This window comes from Berghia stephanieae, chromosome 5 (genome assembly GCF_034508935.2).
Source record: "Berghia stephanieae isolate SIO BIC M18660-M18661 chromosome 5, UCSD_Bste_1.3, whole genome shotgun sequence".
In the NCBI taxonomy this organism is placed as follows: domain Eukaryota; kingdom Metazoa; phylum Mollusca; class Gastropoda; order Nudibranchia; family Aeolidiidae; genus Berghia; species Berghia stephanieae.
Genome location: NC_088364.1, coordinates 47702266 through 47720074, shown reverse-complemented (window position 1 = coordinate 47720074; position 17809 = coordinate 47702266). Strand labels below are relative to the sequence as shown.

Sequence of the window (17809 nt, the reverse complement as noted above, 5' to 3'; positions counted from 1 at the left end):
GGAATCAATTAACTCTAGAATGTAAAATGTTCGAATCAGTTAATTATAAGACAAACATGATTTGATGAGCAAAAGCTATGACGACAAGTTTGGTTCTGGTACAAGATGATATGTAAGACATTTATTTCTTTTCGATTTTCAGTCTATGCAATGGAAGCTGGTTTGTAAAGTTATTGGAAAAGATGGCTGGATGCAGTATGAAAAAAGCAGAGGTATTTTAATCTTTTGATTACTTGAAAGTCTATTTGGAAATATTTATGCCACTGCATGATTTAGTACATAGTAAACATTGATATTTTAAGTGAGTTTTCATATATATATATATATATATATATATATATATATATATATATATTTATATTTATGTGTGTGTGTGTGTGTGTGTGTGTGTGTGTAGCTAAATTTTTATTGTATTAGTTTGTAGCACAGAAAAGTGATCAATATTATTAAAACAAAACATTTGTGTTTCACCAACGCCTCCTAATTTGCAGGTCTGATAGCCCAGACTGGCCTGGTCTCATCGTTGTTATGGATAGACATACTCTGAAACCAACCCAAAACAATCTCCATTACAACCGTTTTAAAATAAGTCCATTATTGCGTTTGGCTATCCGACCTGCAAAGATGTGCACGTAGGTTTTACCCAAATACATCACATATTTACAATGTATTTTCTATCCAAAGGATAAGGCCGAGTACATAGATTCTCTGTTGACAGAAATACAAGACCGGTATTTGATAAAGAAAGACATTGTGAAGTAAGATATAGCCTTCCCTCTTCTAAATTCTGACTCACGCTTCAAACCGGTATGTAGGGATGAACCAGGTGGTAAAAAGTTATTTTGAAGTAAAAAGTTAAAACCCAACCAACCACTATTTGACATTTTAGTTTTTTCACTTTGAAAAAATATTGTTGTCCTCAATGAGAATTATCAACATGATCAAAGTTTCATGATTTTGATTATAAATTCGATTTTTTTCATTTAAGCCATCCCGCCATAATACCGTTTTGAATTTGTAAGTCACAAATATTATGATTGATCAATAATTGTCCATGTTCCAAAATTTAATTGTATTTTTTTTTCATCATTGGGTTTATTGGTTAATCATTATTGGTTACTCACCATTAAATAAAAATTTAATAAAAAAATATTTATTAGATATATGATTTATGATTGCACAGATTACCAAGTAATCTCCCCTCCCTGTCTATGCAAGTGTAGCGTTTATATAGATAGTTCGAAGATGACGTCACTCAGGTCTTTGTTTTTTGCCATCCGTGTTTATGAATAATGCTCACTGAACTGTATTAACCTGACTATAAACGTTCATGGATACGCACGGTTTTGTGTGTTGGTCCGTTATACTTCCGGATAGCAATGTTATCAGCTTCTTAGCCAAGCGCATACTATCTATAGGGCAATAACCACTTATTGTGCTGAAAGCGCTTTACACGGGATTCCAATACCCGTAACGCTTAACATGTTGGTTCAGACATGACTCCCATAAGTCTTTCTTACAATTTTATTTTCTGAAAAAGACCGCGGTTTACCGGGAAGGTACCCATTTTATGTACATAAATACCATGAGAGAATGCGAGTAAGAAGCCTCCTTCAAGGGCTGAATTTTGCGCCTCCCTTTATGGGGCTGGAACAAGGGACGTACACGTTAGAGTGTCGGGTGTCATACTATATCTGTATACTCCAATTCCTTTTTTTCTTTAGAGCGCATGATATTGTTGATGGGACAGCAGATGAGCACACACTGATGATCTATCTCTCACTTCTGAAACGCAGGGTATGAAAAGTTTATATTATTTCCTTTCCTTATAAAAAAATACGTATTTTGTTACTTGTGTAAAGTATACTATACTATACTATACTATACTGTACTATACTATGCTATGCTATGCTATACTATACTATACAATACTATACTATACTATAAACTATACTATGCTATGCTATGCTATACTATACTATACAATACAATACTATACTATACTAAGCAACGAGGTTAACGTATACCACCTTTGAACGCTCTACCATGTCAAATAGTGAAAATGTACAAAAGTCAAAAGTAAATATAATTCTTCTAAAGTTTATGCATGTTCAAACCCGATAAGATATTTTGAGATAATATGAGTAGACTCTCTTTGATTTAGAATTGATAAATTCAAGAAAGAAAAGAATACATTCTACCACATATGACATCACATACTTTGATTTTCAAACTTTTAATAATTGTGACCCACAGTCTGAAACCGGTATTAAATCGAGATGAAGCAGATGTCAAACAATGTTTTCCAAGTAAAAATGACCTAAAATGATGAGTTGTATTTTTTCACTTAAAAACCTATTATTAACCTCGAAAGAATTTTCTCAACTTAATCAAAGTTTCATAATCATGACGATGAATTCAATTGTTGGCATCTAAACCATCCCGAGATAAAACTGTTTGAAGCTACAATCCACAATCCTAGGCTTGATACGGATATTGAACAGATATCGATCGATAGAAGTAAATTGCATTGACTGAGATGAAGGCAAGACACTGTATTCGCTCTGGTTTCTTGTCTTGACACACACAACTACAATATTTGTCTGTCTTTTTCACGGTCTTTAAACGCTCAGAATAACTGAGAAATCAAGCTCTTGGTTCAACCTGTCAAATTAGTGACCTGTTTGGGAGTTATCACTCTTCGGTCTAGGATTACTGTGTGAGGATAACACTGTTGTATTGATTTCTGATTAACACTATTTTCAAGTTCCATTGGACCCTCGACATCTTCTGACCTTTCTTCGATCGAGCATTTCTTTAGACGATGTACTCGCGAAAGAAATTAGTTGAACATTTGGCATCTTGCGTATGTTTGGATAGATCAACGGAACAATGTTTTACACTATGTCTTATTGATGTTTCATCTCATTGAATGTGGGATTTCATCACTGATAATTTTAAACATCAATGTACTCATGTTATTGTTATTGAAAATGACATTTTCAATAGAGTATCATTATCTTTTGAAATGAATTAAGTTGAATTCTGTCAAATAAAAATATTATTTGATCATATTACAAGATTTATAAATTTGAAAAGTGGCGCGTAACTTTTGTTGTCAGTGCAAGTGCTTGGGAAATGAGGAAAACGTCTGCTGTTGTGAAAGCAAGTAGAGGGATTATGAAACTAGAATTGTTGGTCATTTTTATACTTTTAAAAAGAAAACAGTAACTAAACATTTATATATCTCTTGATGCAGAAACGTACAACAAAAGATAAGGTATCCAAATGAAGTCGTAGAGTAAACCAATGATAACAAGGTGTGCATTGCCGAATTGTGTTAGTAAATAAAATCTAATCTAATCAAAATGTATAAGGTATATTATGATGAGTTAATGATGATAATAATAATAAGAGCACTAATAATAATAATATTAAAAGTAATAATAATAATAATAATAATAATAATAATAATAATAATAATAATAATAATAATGATAATAATAATTATAATAATGATAATAATAATAATAATAATAATAATAATAATAATATAATAATAATAATAATAATAATAATAATAATAAAAATAATAATAATAATAATAATAATAATAATAATAATAATAATAATAAATAATAATAATAATAATAATAATAAATAATAATAAAAAATAATAATAATAAAATTATATATTTATAAAATAAAATAAATAATAAATAATAATAAGTAAACAAGAAATAATGCATTGACAATAGTATTATAATTGATAATTAATAATAAAATTAATAATATATAATAATGAATAATAATAATAATAATAATCAAAATAATAATAATAATAAGAAGAAGAAAAGAAGAAAAGAAAAAATATGACGATAGTAATTTCTATATTATTATTTCTAATATTAATATTTATATTATAATAATAATAATAATAATAATAATAATAATAATAATAATAATAATAATAATAATAATAATAATAATAATAATAATAATAATAATAATAATAATAATAATAATAAATAATGATGATTATGATGATGATGATGATGATGATGATGATGACGATGATGATGATGATGATGATGATGATGATGATGATGATAACGAATGACATTTATAACGCCGATCCTCACGCTCTAGGCACTAAATATATCAATGACAAGGAGTAATAGTCAACACAGTGTCAGGATATCTTAAATTTGAGATCTTCTGACAAATTGGAGGACATATTAATCGACATATGAAGTACGTGTTGTTTTTTTTTTTTGTGGTTTTTGGGTACAACGATAAATAAAAGTTTTGATAGTGTTTGCGAAGCTCATAGAGATTAACGGAATTATTGGTTGAGGTCTTTTTGATTTTAATATAGTTCAGCACAGTTTTAATTGCATAGGCAGTCTTATAAAAAATTACGTTAGATGCCATCGCCCTGGCAATCCGTGAAGAAATATAAATAATCCATCAAACGAAGGTCTGAAACGTCTGAGGTCAACAAAAAGTACAACTGTTGTCCAAAAGTGAGTAAATTAGGGATCCATAATCTTGCCCATGAAAACGAAAATCCGAATGTGTCCGATCGCGGGGCCATCTGGGTCACACTGCAATACCTTAACCACTCGGCCACTTGCTTCCCCCCCCCCCCCGCCCCCACCAACATGCGGTCTTATAAAAGTGAATATTACGATAGAATATAGCTAACCAATCAAGCAACTCGAGATGTTTCCAACAAATTGAAGATCCTGCCTGGAGAAAAACACTCCAAATTTAATGATAAAAGCATTGCTCGAACAAACAATGAAATGTATTATTTGCTATGCTTGTCTTGCTACCCGTGCGCTATCTATTTGTTGCTTTCTATCATCCAGATGTCTTACTCAGACCGTCCTTCCAGGCGAGAAATGCTGAGTACAGATGGCAAAGCAGCAGCCATGGCAAAGGTATGACAATATGTGATCCATCTTGTCGATCAAGAAAAAATGGGAATAAACTAGATGAAATAAAAATTTGATTCAAAGACAAGATAATTAAAGTTTGGAAGTTAAGAGTAGTTCTGTCCTCAATGAAGACATTTGTATTAACATGTGTGATAAGTTAGATTTTAGGCATCAGGTTTACCTTGTAATAATACGACTTTTGAGACGACTGATTACATTATATTGAATTTAAATAATTTTATTGATGAAATTGTGCCATTTTATTTGAGTATTCGCATTTAATTTAACTCTCTGATATTTCTTTCTCCCCACCCCGCCACCCAAAAACTGGTCCAAACATTCTCTATTTTCAAATGGAGTTTCTTTTTTGTTCACAGATTCATTTCTTTGAGAGAAGAGCCAGATCATTGTCCAACGAATCAACATCTACACGATCAGCGTCTCCCATCCATAGAGGAAGGTCTCATTCTAGTGGAGGCAGGTCCAGCTCAGCACACTCCGTTGAGGATAAAGGAAGTAGGACACGAAGCAGGAGTCTCTACGAACAAACCATTGCAGATGGGAATGAAACATCGGACTGGTCTTCAACAGGATCCCTCATCTCGGGCAGAGAAAATAAAACCTCCCCTAAAAGAGTACAATCCCCGCAAAAGATAGAGGAAAGGAGTGATATCTTACACCAGACCATCAGTGACAGGGTTGTGGAACAATTTCCAATTACTTCAGAGTCTGACAGAGACGACAAAGAAGCGGAATCTCAACGGGTCAGTGAAAAAGAGACGGACACGCTTTCAGATTTTTCTAGCAGTTCACTCGCCGTAAGAGATAAACCTCCAGTTCAAATTATAATACAATCATATAGTGATGGCGTATCAAGCTCAATTAATAATGACAAAGATGAAAGATTTGACAGCAAACGAAGGAATAAAAATGGAAGAGAAACTATTGATATACTTGGATCCTATTCAAGTGGTGTTTCTAGAAATAAAATTCAGGATGAGAACGTTGGTTCATCACAATCAAGTCTTTTAAGTAATGGAGGAAGCATAAGGACAACGAATGGAAGTGACATGTTGTTAAAGAAGAAAGCTGATACAAGTAGTAGTTTCAATAGAAGAAATAGAAATGGAGCCACAAATAATGATAACACGAACTCAAGTACAAATGGTGTCAACAGGGAAGGATCTAAGTCTCCTGCTTCACTTGCCAGTGAAAGATTGATTGAGAGAGAAAGAAGACTTGGTAATACTCGAGAAGAGGAGACTAGGATAAAAATAAAACGTCCAAAAGATTATATTTTACAATGGGAAGAAACAATGGGTAGATTGTCTGGTGTTGCTCCCTCAAACGAACCGTCCCCAAGGCCTCTTATAAGTAATTATAGAAATGACATTCCATCAAGATCAAAATCGTCATCAGAGGTGAAATCTTCCCCAATTCGGAATCTCGATCTCAACTCTATGAGGAGCCGCTCGAGTGATTTAACAATACGAACGAGTGAGAGATATCAGCCTTCCTTGTCTTCAAATGCTTATAATCCAAATATTAGACATGCTGCAAACATTAGAGGAGGCGGCAATTCTAGTGATCAAAGCCTAGACGCAGTATTATCTCAATTACCCGAAGATCTGAGACAAAAAGCCGCAGATGCATCAAAATTTCTCATGCAAACAAGTGGTCCTGAGGTTCTATCTCTCATAGACGCTATTAAAAAGGCACGAGAGGGTGTTCAATTAACAATGCCTACTGAAGAAGCCAGACCACCTCACCCGACATCGGGTGGCTCTAGAGTTCGTTTCCAAACGTCTTCGAGATCTCCATCTCAGCGTGAGGGTGAAAGGGGAGAGAACTCAATGCTGTCCATTTCTCCAAGAAGTAGATCTAGATCCTTATCGCCTCGTCATTTGTCGAATTCTAGACCTCATTCAGATACGGAGTCCTATACTCGAGGTCCCGAAATTAAAGAAATGTCGGAGGCAAATCGTTCGAGGAGAGAGGAAGTTCTACTCAAAAGTCTAGGAATGAATAACAGGGTCGTTGAAGACGAACGACCGTCGTCACGCATTATAGCCATGTCTTCTTCGCCAACACATGGATCACCAGGTAGAATACACAAACCTTCTCCCAGGAAAGCCACGGAAAAGAAATACCCAGAGGTAACCAGACTAGATTTGGGACTGGATTCAGACAGAAGTTATACAAGTCAAATGGATGAAAATATTGTTGATGATGCCACTCCAAGACGAGGTGGTTCCGGCAGAATTCCCAGAAGAGAGGCATGGGAGCTTCAGAAGAGGAGAAGAGACCAAACCACTTTTAACCACGAAGATCCTGCAGCTCAGTCAAAATTTATTGAAGTTTTATGTAAAGAAATTGATGCTTTGAAAGTCAAAGTAGAAATGATGGAGGATGAAGGCGTTAGTAGAAGTCAAAGTCTGCACCATCGATCCCCACGTGCCTTGAGTAACAACAGAGTAACAGATTCATCATATTTAACAAGGGATCTCCACGAAGAAAATAATGAGCTTTTCCTTGATACACAGTCTAGCCTTCCGTGTAAATTTACCAGAAATCAATCGTGTCCATTATTAGAACTCAGTAGCAGAACAAATATGTTATCAAAAACGCCTTCAGTACAAGATGGCTCAACACTTTTAAAACAACCTGTTGCGCCACGTCGTGAAAATAGAAGATCGTATTCCTCTACCTCAGCCAGCAGAAGTCCTGTATTATCAGCACCTCAAAGCCCAAGAAGACAAAGGCCTGGATCTATCAGTCTAGGATACAGTGGTCCTTCAAGAAGTGTCACTCCAGAAATTTGGGGACATGACCTCACCCCCTCTGATGGTCTAGATCCGAAACGCCAGGAAAAATGGAAGCGTCTGATTTCTCGCAGAGATTTGTCCGAAGGGGACGTCATTGAATTGAAACAAGCACTGGCATGTGCGATTGTGGAACATGATATTCTCCAAGCTAGATTAAATAATGCTAAACATGAGATCCACGACAAACTGAGACACACTAACGAAGTATTAGACGACTGCCGTCATCATCTTGCCAAATCCCAAGCAGAAAACATGGAGCTGAGAAGTAAGGTTGAGCAAGAGAGGCAAAGGGCGGACAATATTGAATCAAAAATGAAAGAAATGGAGAAAACTGTACACGAGGTGGGTAAAAACGTTTCATGATATATATATATATATATATATATATATATATATATATATATATATATATATATATATATAAATTATAAAACAAAAACCATGAAATAATAGTGCTCAACTTTAGTATAAAAGGAGCTATTTATAAACATTTGAAATATAATTAAGATAGTTTGACTTCTACAACGTTGTTATCGAGCGTTGCTCTCATCAGGAAGTGGAAGTGAAAGTAGATTGTTGTGTTTTCGTATTTTTATAGATTCGTGTTTATGGAGGTTCGTAATTACATAAAAGGTGTTTGTTTCTATGTCTGCATGAGGAAGTTAGTTCGTTTCTTCTGTTGAGTGTTGCTATGTTCGGTTTAGTGATGATGAAGAATTTTTCTTCCAAGCAGAGGTTGCAAATCTTAGAAGAGGGGGAGTACGACTGTGCTCTGGAGATTATTTTCCATGTGATGCTGTGTTGTATGTTTTTTTCTTTGAGGTTCCAAATGTGTTCGCTTAGTGTAGTAGAATGTCGTTTGTGTATGTTTCTGAAGGAAGATGTATGCAGGTTGTATCTGGTTTTGAATGGACACTCGGTGAGGCCAACGCTCGATAACAACGTTGTAGAAGTCAAACTATCTTAATTATATTTCAAATGTTTATTATATATATATTATATATATATATATATATATATATATATATATATATATATATATATATATATATATATATATAAATGAACATTTTCATTTTTCTTCATTTAATATAATTGCCATTGCACCTGGTGCCTGGATCACCATTGTCATTTTATTTTGTAGATAGACGCTGGACTTATTTCCCCTTGGAAAGAATAAATTGAATTTTAGATTTATCCCTTATTAGTTGCATTGTAATATCTGTTAAAAATTCCATCCTTGATACAGGTTCACAAAGACAATAAGCAACTGGAAAAGGAGTTGGACCAGACTGCAACTATGCTAGACAAGTCTTTAGTGGAAACCAAACCGGGCATTGAGGTGCTGCAAGCAGAAAAAGCAAGACTGGTGTCCAGATTGGCAAGTGCTGAAACGGAGAATGAGAGGATGAAAAATGTAAGAACAACCACAGAAATACGCACACACACACACACACACACACACACACACACACATATATATATATGTATATATATATATATATATATATATATATATATATATATATATATATATATATATATACCATTTAAATATATAATTTTACCATAATTCTTTTATTGGTCTACATTTATGTTTTCAGACTTCAGTAGTCATCATCAGGACCGCGTGGAACTTCTTTGTTGCTGTTGTTGTTTAGTTTTTAGTTTTCATTGGCTTCTGGTGTGTTGTAGTTGTTGATTAATACTTTTTCATCTATTTTTTATAGTTCTCTAGTTCGTTTTATGTTTTATGTTTTTTATGGTAGGTTGTTTATGTTTAATGATAATATATTTTTCTTACATACATAATCTGCATGCCAATGCTCATCGAAAATCTTTTTGCAATCAAAGATCATTAACCCCTCTCTAAGTCAAGATAGCTATGGTAAATGCACAAAATATGTACAATAAATTGATTCTTCCCTTCCTTAAAATGGCCGCGCTCTAAAGTGCATCATTATAAAATTTTTGAACTTGTAGTGGTTTTCGGCATCGAGTTCTTGACCATAGCACAACTTTAGGAGTGTTATTATCAAGAACGAGTGCCGAAAACCAATTCAAGTTCAAACATATTATTACACCCCCGTTAGTAATGATAAAGAGCGGTGCTAGGTTCCTTTATAGGCACATAAATACACGCTTGCATATTGGCACCGTAGCAACGAAGGTACTACTTTTTTTGAGGCCCTAACCTTCGTGGCACAGATTGCAAACGACAAATTAAGGAAAATAATCGATTATTTTTTACTATCGGCCTTGGAAAGAGTATCTCCGAAGTTCGAAATAATCAATATTGGTCAAAAACGGTATTATACACATCAGCTGTACAATTTTATATGAAATCATCCTTAAAGTCAATAAATATAAATATGTTAAAAGACCAAACATATTTTTTAAGTAAGTCGAGATTAAAAGTAGATTTTAGTTTACTTTAAAGTGTCCACAACAACAAAAATCATCACATTGTTGCGAATTTTTAAAAACTCCCTTTTGTTAAAAAAAATCTAATTAAGTGACGTAACGTGTTATGGTGACCCAATTCGCGCAAGAATACAGTGAAATGGTGTGTCTATTAATGGCATTATAACACCTCCCATTAAAAAATTACAGTCAGCAAAGATTACGCTGTGATAATTTCAGAAATTTTGTAATTATTTAATGAAACCTTTAATTGAAAAAATGCAATCTTTTCTCGTTCATGTGTGTTGCCATCAAATTTTGTGATTATTTTTGCAAAAGCCAAACAGTAAATAAATAAACTTAAAACGTAAAACTTGAAACTTTGTAATCTTTAACGAAGACAAAAGTTGTCCAATGCAAATACTATGAAAAGTCAATTCTACTCGACTGGTCATATAGAAAAGTATTAAAAAGACTGGTAAATAGTAGTTGCACTTAAGTTTGATGCCATTTTACTGAAATGTTACGTTGTTTAATAATGATTTAGCATTCAACCCGTAAGAATAGTTTTAAATAACTATAACGTAAATAATATACTGACCTTGTTTTGTTCACAGGAAGTTGATAAAATGAAGCGGAATCAATTCAAAACCATGCAGACCATGGATGAGCTCAGGGAATGTCTTTGTAAAGTGAGGAGAGAGCGCCAGGAAATATTTGAAGAATTTGACTCGCTCCACAGAAGAGAACAAACGGCCAGAGTGCGACAGATAATAAATAATTACCAGAAAAAAGGATTAATTCACGACATTGAAGGAGACGACTTGCCACGGCGCCAGTCTTCTCATAGAAATTACGAACTTGTAGATCCTGATGAAGGAATCTTTTCAGCTTCCCAAACTAGTGTCGAGGCTCCATTCCTTTCGAACTTTAAATCGGATGCACGTCTGCTCGACACATCATTCTCATCATCTCCTGGAAACACGCCAAGAGGATCTAGTCAGAATAAATATTTTAGTGATGAGCTGTCTCCGGAAGATAGAGAAATTTATCCCCACAGAAAGACTTATCAGCCGCGGAGTCGAAGCTGTAGCCCCCTTTCGACAAATAGAGCTTCGATGTATGCCGATGACTCTTTCTTTAACACGTCCTATGTGGACAATTCACTGATTGACCAAACGCTTCAAGATATAGAGAAAGATATGCAGAGAGAAAGAGAAACGTTGTTATTTAGGGTGAATGATCAACACAAGCTGAGATTTATTCCGTACTTAGAAAATGATCATTCCGCCTCCAGCTCAAACTCAAACAATCGTCCTTTGTCTTCGTCTAGAACAAAGGACATTCCAAATCGTGGATTTAGCTCGGATAGAAGTCCATATAGATCCAACCATAATCGTCAATATGATTTAGATAGTGGATCTAGGCGAAATTCAGCAAGGAGTGAAAACAATGGCAATGCAAAACCAGTCAATCGTTTGTCAGAGACTGTGCCAAGCAAGAGAAGTACAAGTCTAGGATCTGTCGGGGCTTCTCCAAGACGCAGTGTGTTTAGAACTGGAAGTAGACACGTATCCAGGAGTCGCAGTCCGTCTCTGAATAGAACAACGATGAGGGATGATAACAGGTACCATTCTTCTTTCATTTCACTGTTGTTAAATTTTGATTTCTAATTTGTTGTATTGCTTGTAATTTAATTTCTAAATATTTAATCTAATTTTAAAAATTTGATTTCTAATTTTTTGTATTGATTATAATTTAATTTCTAACTTTGTAATTGAATCATAAATTCTTATTTCTAGTTTGTTGTATTGCTCTGGGTGTCATGAATAAATTATTCCGATATTTGATTATGATAATGTTCTATTACATTCACATACACAATTGTGTGCCGAATAAACCATAACTTGTATTATGTTAATATGAACAAGATTTTTAAAACTTAATTGATCATTAAAAAACCAACACTCTGGTTAGATTGATAACCGCTTTGTGTGTATGTGTTTATGTGTGTCTGTGCGTGTGTGTATGTGTGTGTGTGTTTGTGTATGTGTCTGTGTGATTGTGTGTATTTGTCTTTGTAAGTGTGTATGTGTGTGTGTATGTGTGTGTGTAAAAAGAATAAAATAAACACCAAAAATTGTCACCATTAGTTTCATCACGATGTCATACTAGATTGTGTTTATGGGTGACAACTGGCATATTCAATGCCCTTCACAACATAGAAGACACCACACATATAGAACAATTATATTATTTGTGCATTCAGTGAAAGGTTGAGCTCTAAATTAAATCATAACCTAATGCATAAAGTATTAATCACTCTTTACTTTTAGTAATGTATTTATGTTTTTATTATTTTTGTTGGTGTTGTTGTTGTTGTGGTTGTCGTCTGAAGAAGGATTTTGAGCCCGAAACGTTCCGTGTTTAGTAGTTTGTTCTATTTTGAAGCTGTTACATTAATTTTTGTTTATTACTATTTTTAATCAAATGGTGGCATAACATTTTAAAATACGTGAATTTTTTTTTTTATCACACACTAGAAATTTATTTTTAAAAATGCTTTTTTTACCTTTAGGTGAATGAACAGTTTTTTTTACTACAGATATCATTGAATTAATAAATGACTATCAACTTGTAGAAAATTCCTAAACTTGAAACTTCTTTGGATTTTGTCAATGTGCTACAGGATTGATAAAAAGCAATGCAAAAATGTATAACTTATGTATATCGCAAGCCTTTATTATTTTACAAATAAGTTCATTGCAAAACCATGCTTAACAAAGTAAAAAAAATTTTGAAAATAGAATAAAGATAAAAAAACAAATAAACCTCAAGATAATAAAACTGTAACTCGTTCATTAAAATGGCTAATTTGATCACTCTTGAAATAGGGTCACTCATGTCCCATCAGAATCCCTTGTAATTATTTTGTATATCATTCCACAGAAGTGGATATGTAACTCCAGAGAGAAGTGCTAGTCCAGTGTACTTCCCAAGGGCAAGCCACTCGCCGCCAACCAGATTGTCACCAGAAAATAAGAACAAGACTCCGGACAACAGAAGGCCGAGGCACGAGAGAACTAAACCTGGAGAAATTGCAAGGAATTTACAGGTGAAGAAATAGAATGAAAAGCGCGTCGCTTTATTCCTGTAGCTTGATGCTTTTCGAAGCAAGAGTTGTCCGATTTCTTTAACGTCTAAGGTTTGACAGTTTTTTTTGACAAGATAAGGGTCGTTTTAATCGATCGATTTTTTAAAGCTCGGAGAGGACATGGACGCCACCGAGCTATACAAGTCCACTGAAAGGATAAATTATGGAAGAAGACAGTTAACACAACACTTGACATGCCGAATCGGTCATGCCCCGGCAGATTGATGACCGCGCGTAATGAAATTGGTGAGATCTGCATCCCGTGTATCCCCCCCCCGACGATCATCAGATCATGGGATTGATGATAATGATTTTTGAAGGACGAGTTTTCTGGCGAAACATTTTAAAATGTGTTTATTTTCAGAGTTCGAACTAAGAAGGCTATCTTTTGTTTTAACGATTTTTCAAAAATCACATGGACGCCATTTTATTTGCTATATTACAATCCTTAATTTAAAGATTATTCAATATATTAGCTGAAAAGGTTTAAAATTCAGCGCTTACTAATAGGCTTGGACTTTTTCAAATAGTGAAGAAAAATGTACATGAGTTTTGAAAAATTAAGGGATACCCTTGATACCTTCTAATACTGGACTAAAATATAAAATTAATTGTTAGTGCTCCTTTTTCTGTTTGATTTCACAGAAAGAGTTTGACAAAGAAGACAAGATGATTGCATCCATGTCGAAATCTTCCGTCTTCAAAAACAAATCTTGGATTGAAGTTCAAAGGTAAAGAATTTCATAAATATTTCAATAATTGCTTTCCGGTGATATGTTATATAATGCGCAGAGTATAAATAACTCATGTATACCAATGCAATCTATTCATACAAGTGTACATGTTATATCACATTTCCAATATCACCCTGTATTGATCAGAAACAGTTTCGCCACTATTCTACCAATTTGGCTGCAGTCAACGTAAGACTGACTAAACACACATTACTGCTCATCTCAACAATGTTATGAATGTATTAACAATGTAAAGTGATGAAAAATACACGTGTGAACTCTTAATCATTTAATTTCAATGTCATTTAATTATCTATTGTTTAATTCCGATAATCAAACGGATGATGTGAATTGCCTTATTATATTGGTCGTATAAAATTAATACTTAAGAGATGCGACTCATACGAATCAGGGATATTCTATTAGCTCGGTCAAAAATTGCGTTAGCAAAATTAGTTTTTCGTTGATTACTAAAGGTTACAAATGAAAAAAAAAATTTGGTAGAACAGTGGCGATTTGTTGACGATTTGGTTTCAGTAACGGACCATTTGTTAGATTGGATTATTTGTGAAGTGAAAAAAAACGTAATTAAATTTGTTTGCGTTGCAGTCTGCCACATAGTGGGGTAAAATCGGTGTTTATATACTTTTAAAAAAAAAATTGAAGACAAATCTGATCGAATTTGGATTTTTCAATCCAGATTCAATTTATTTACCATAACTTTAGAAAAAGATAGCTTTTAATCCATTTTACTTCGAAATCAAATCATCTCTTTTCCTAAGCATTTTAAAAAGAAAATGAAGGCCAAAAATAGAATAATTTTAATGAAAATTGGTTTATCTATGTTTCGAAAAATACAGATTTTATGATTGTTACTTGTGGCAGGCTGGTATTGGTTGTGATTAATTAATAGAATTCATGATAATAAAGCTTACCAAATGTTTGGAATGTTCCAAAACAGTTTTTTAAACATAGAGATTATCAATAGCTATTAATAATTGTTAACTGTAATTTTGTAATTGACTAATGGATTTCACTAATGGGAGTGTTTTGTGATTATCTGTAAACGGGATATTATCTAGAACATGGATAAGTTTTTTTTAATATTTCTGATTCTAAACAACAAATTTAAATTATAAACATTTCTACTCGATGGATTAACTATGGTATGACAAAATACGTGATAAATATTAAAATCAAAGAAAAACATATCTAAATGCTTTGGTTCTGTAAAGTGAATGGGTTTTAGCAGCGTTTCCACTCTGTTATTTACAGATACGGTCTATGTAGTATTTGTAGACAATTTCTATACCAAATACAGGTTCTTCCTTTCACAAATGAAAAGAATTATAGGTGCATTTTGAGTATCGTCTTTCACAATAATAAATATCAATATTAACTATTTGATGCTCCAAATGTCTCATTGAATAGTCAATCTCTGTCATTCATTTTAAAGTCTAATTTCTGCTCATTCCCTATTAAATGTTGCATTGCGCCGCTTTATATATATAAAAAGGTAGAGCAAAGCTTTGATATTAACAAACTGCAATTTTTATCATGATTTCAGAATCATTTTACAATTTCTGAAAAGAGTGAAAAATAAGAACGTCAGGTATCTATCATCAAGGTCACCACCTGCAAACTCAGTTTGGGATTTGGTTTTATTTTTATGATTTATTTTGTTTTTGTTTCTAATTTTTGATTCAAGTTTTTGGTTTATATTATTTTGTTTTTCATGCAATTTTTATTTGACAGTCACATTGCATTTCTTCACAAAGATATTTCAGGTTTGGGTTTTGGCAAGAAAGTTGTGTCTCCCTGATGTGATGTTTGTCCTTGGCTCTGTACTCTCTGCCCACTGAACCTTTTCCCAAAATCTTACCTACTCTTCTCTCTCCGTTTCATCTACCCATTTCCTAGTTCTTTTTGACAATTCGACTTTAAATCCACTTTTTTAAAAATTGCTTAACGAATTTCATAAACTGTTGTCACCTCCACTTCTCGAAGGTTAAAATTAAAATAAAAAATCTACTTTAATGTTTTGTTTGATGAAAAGCTCCAATGACATCGCAGGATATGACATAAACATTTAAGATATTAAAATGTCTAGTATGCATCACCGTTTTAACTTTTTGTCTAAATTTATTTGCTAGTTTTTTATTTACTTAAGTCATTCAGAATCCAATCATCAAAGGTTTCATTCTACCTGTAGACTTTCTAAACCAATTTGATCATAAAATGTAAAGATTGTACAAGTTATTTAATTGTGCTTATACTATTATGTTTTCATCATTACTTTGCATTGTATAAACAAGGAATTATATATATATATTTCCAAAGCGACCCGTCAATCAATTTCAATTTTTATCTCAATCTAAAAGGCTGTATAAATTGATTAAACCGTACATATTTATTTCCCTGATGCATGACTATTTAGATTTAATAAATACAGGAGCCGTTTTTGAAATTTATTGATTATTCACAACCCTATATCGACAAATACCTCTAATTTGCATATACTTTTGTCTTTATATATAACTAATGTGGCTTTGACAGTATCTATTTAACGAAAAATATCATTTACACGGTGCACAATTGGGCAATTTGTCTACTTCTGTGATTAGATTAAATAGTCAATAACAAAAGCACCATCCAGTAGAGTTCGCACAATAAAATAGATTCTGATGATAGCGTTGTTCAATTTGTCTTCATAGGTATCCTCCCTAATTATACATATTCATGGGTGGTTCCTTATTATGTAAACCCATGTTTTCTGATCTCCCCATTTCTCCTCCTGCTACCCAGTGATTCAGACGGCGATACAGGTATTAACTCTAGCATAAGCAGTTATGGAAGTGAAAGGTCAGGTATTGGCACCAGGTAAATCATTTTTTCATGGTTTTTATTTTGAGTAGATTGTATTGAAACGCTCCACAGCTATGACTTCAAAGTAACATGTTTGTAAAGTAGAGCCTAAACAACACAAATATTACAAAATAATAGACAATGAAATATCTAAGGCTGGTCAAAAACTGGTAGAAGAAAGGGAGAAAACGAAGGTTTTTGTATATTTTGTGGGATTTGTTTAGTCTTGTGCAATGAGCTCTTTACTTAAAGTTTCATGCTTGAGCACTTTTTTCTTGGGATTTACTTTCACACGATATGCACTTTAACAAGTTTGACATCCCAAATTGTTATTGTCCTTTTTTGTTATGGAAATACCCTCGAAATAACGCGAAATGTACTCCTTTACAACAATATCTCAACAAGCCTTTATTCTCGCCCAGCTATCGGGCCTGGGAATGATATGTGCACATGGCCTCCATCCAACGTGTAAATATTTGCAGGTCTGATAGCCCAATGAATACTCTCAAACCAACGCAAAATGTTGTTCATTACAACGGTGTTAAATCAAACCTATAATTACGTTCGATTATCAGATGCAAATATGTGCACGTGGCTTCCACCAAATCACACTTCACGCACTCTTTATTTGTTTTGTTTCAACTAATTTCAATACGTACGTAGCAATGCAATGGTTGTTTTTGTTTTAATAATAATAATAATAATAATAATACTTTATTGCATCCCAAAAAGGAAATTTTTTGTACAGACGTGTTATAATTTACACATAAGATAAAAATACAATGGAAATAGGATGTATATATATATATATATATATATATATATATATATATATATATATATATATATAAAGGAGCAGCTCTATAACCAGAGCTGCGCTTTATA

At 33.2% G+C, this 17809-nt stretch overlaps 1 protein-coding gene across 7 annotated transcripts in view; it reads left to right on the top strand.

Annotated features, from left to right (window-relative positions):
- The window catches only part of LOC144973066 (uncharacterized), a 60022-nt gene that overhangs the window by 29256 nt on the left and 12957 nt on the right, over positions 1-17809 (top strand). For 3 of the 7 annotated variants that reach the window (XM_078915052.1, XM_078915050.1, XM_078915049.1), the window contains 10 exons: positions 143-212; positions 685-758; positions 1725-1797; positions 4875-4946; positions 5321-8110; positions 9018-9185; positions 10789-11798; positions 13121-13286; positions 13971-14056; positions 16865-16939. In XM_078915052.1, coding sequence (XP_078771178.1) covers positions 143-212; positions 685-758; positions 1725-1797; positions 4875-4946; positions 5321-8110; positions 9018-9185; positions 10789-11798; positions 13121-13286; positions 13971-14056; positions 16865-16939 — 4584 coding nt within the window. Of the gene's footprint in view, positions 1-142; positions 213-684; positions 759-1724; positions 1798-4874; positions 4947-5320; positions 8111-9017; positions 9186-10788; positions 11799-13120; positions 13287-13970; positions 14057-15626; positions 15672-16864; positions 16940-17809 lie in introns of all 7 variants that reach the window. The other 4 variants (XM_078915055.1, XM_078915054.1, XM_078915053.1 and 1 more) reach the window with 2 other exon arrangements.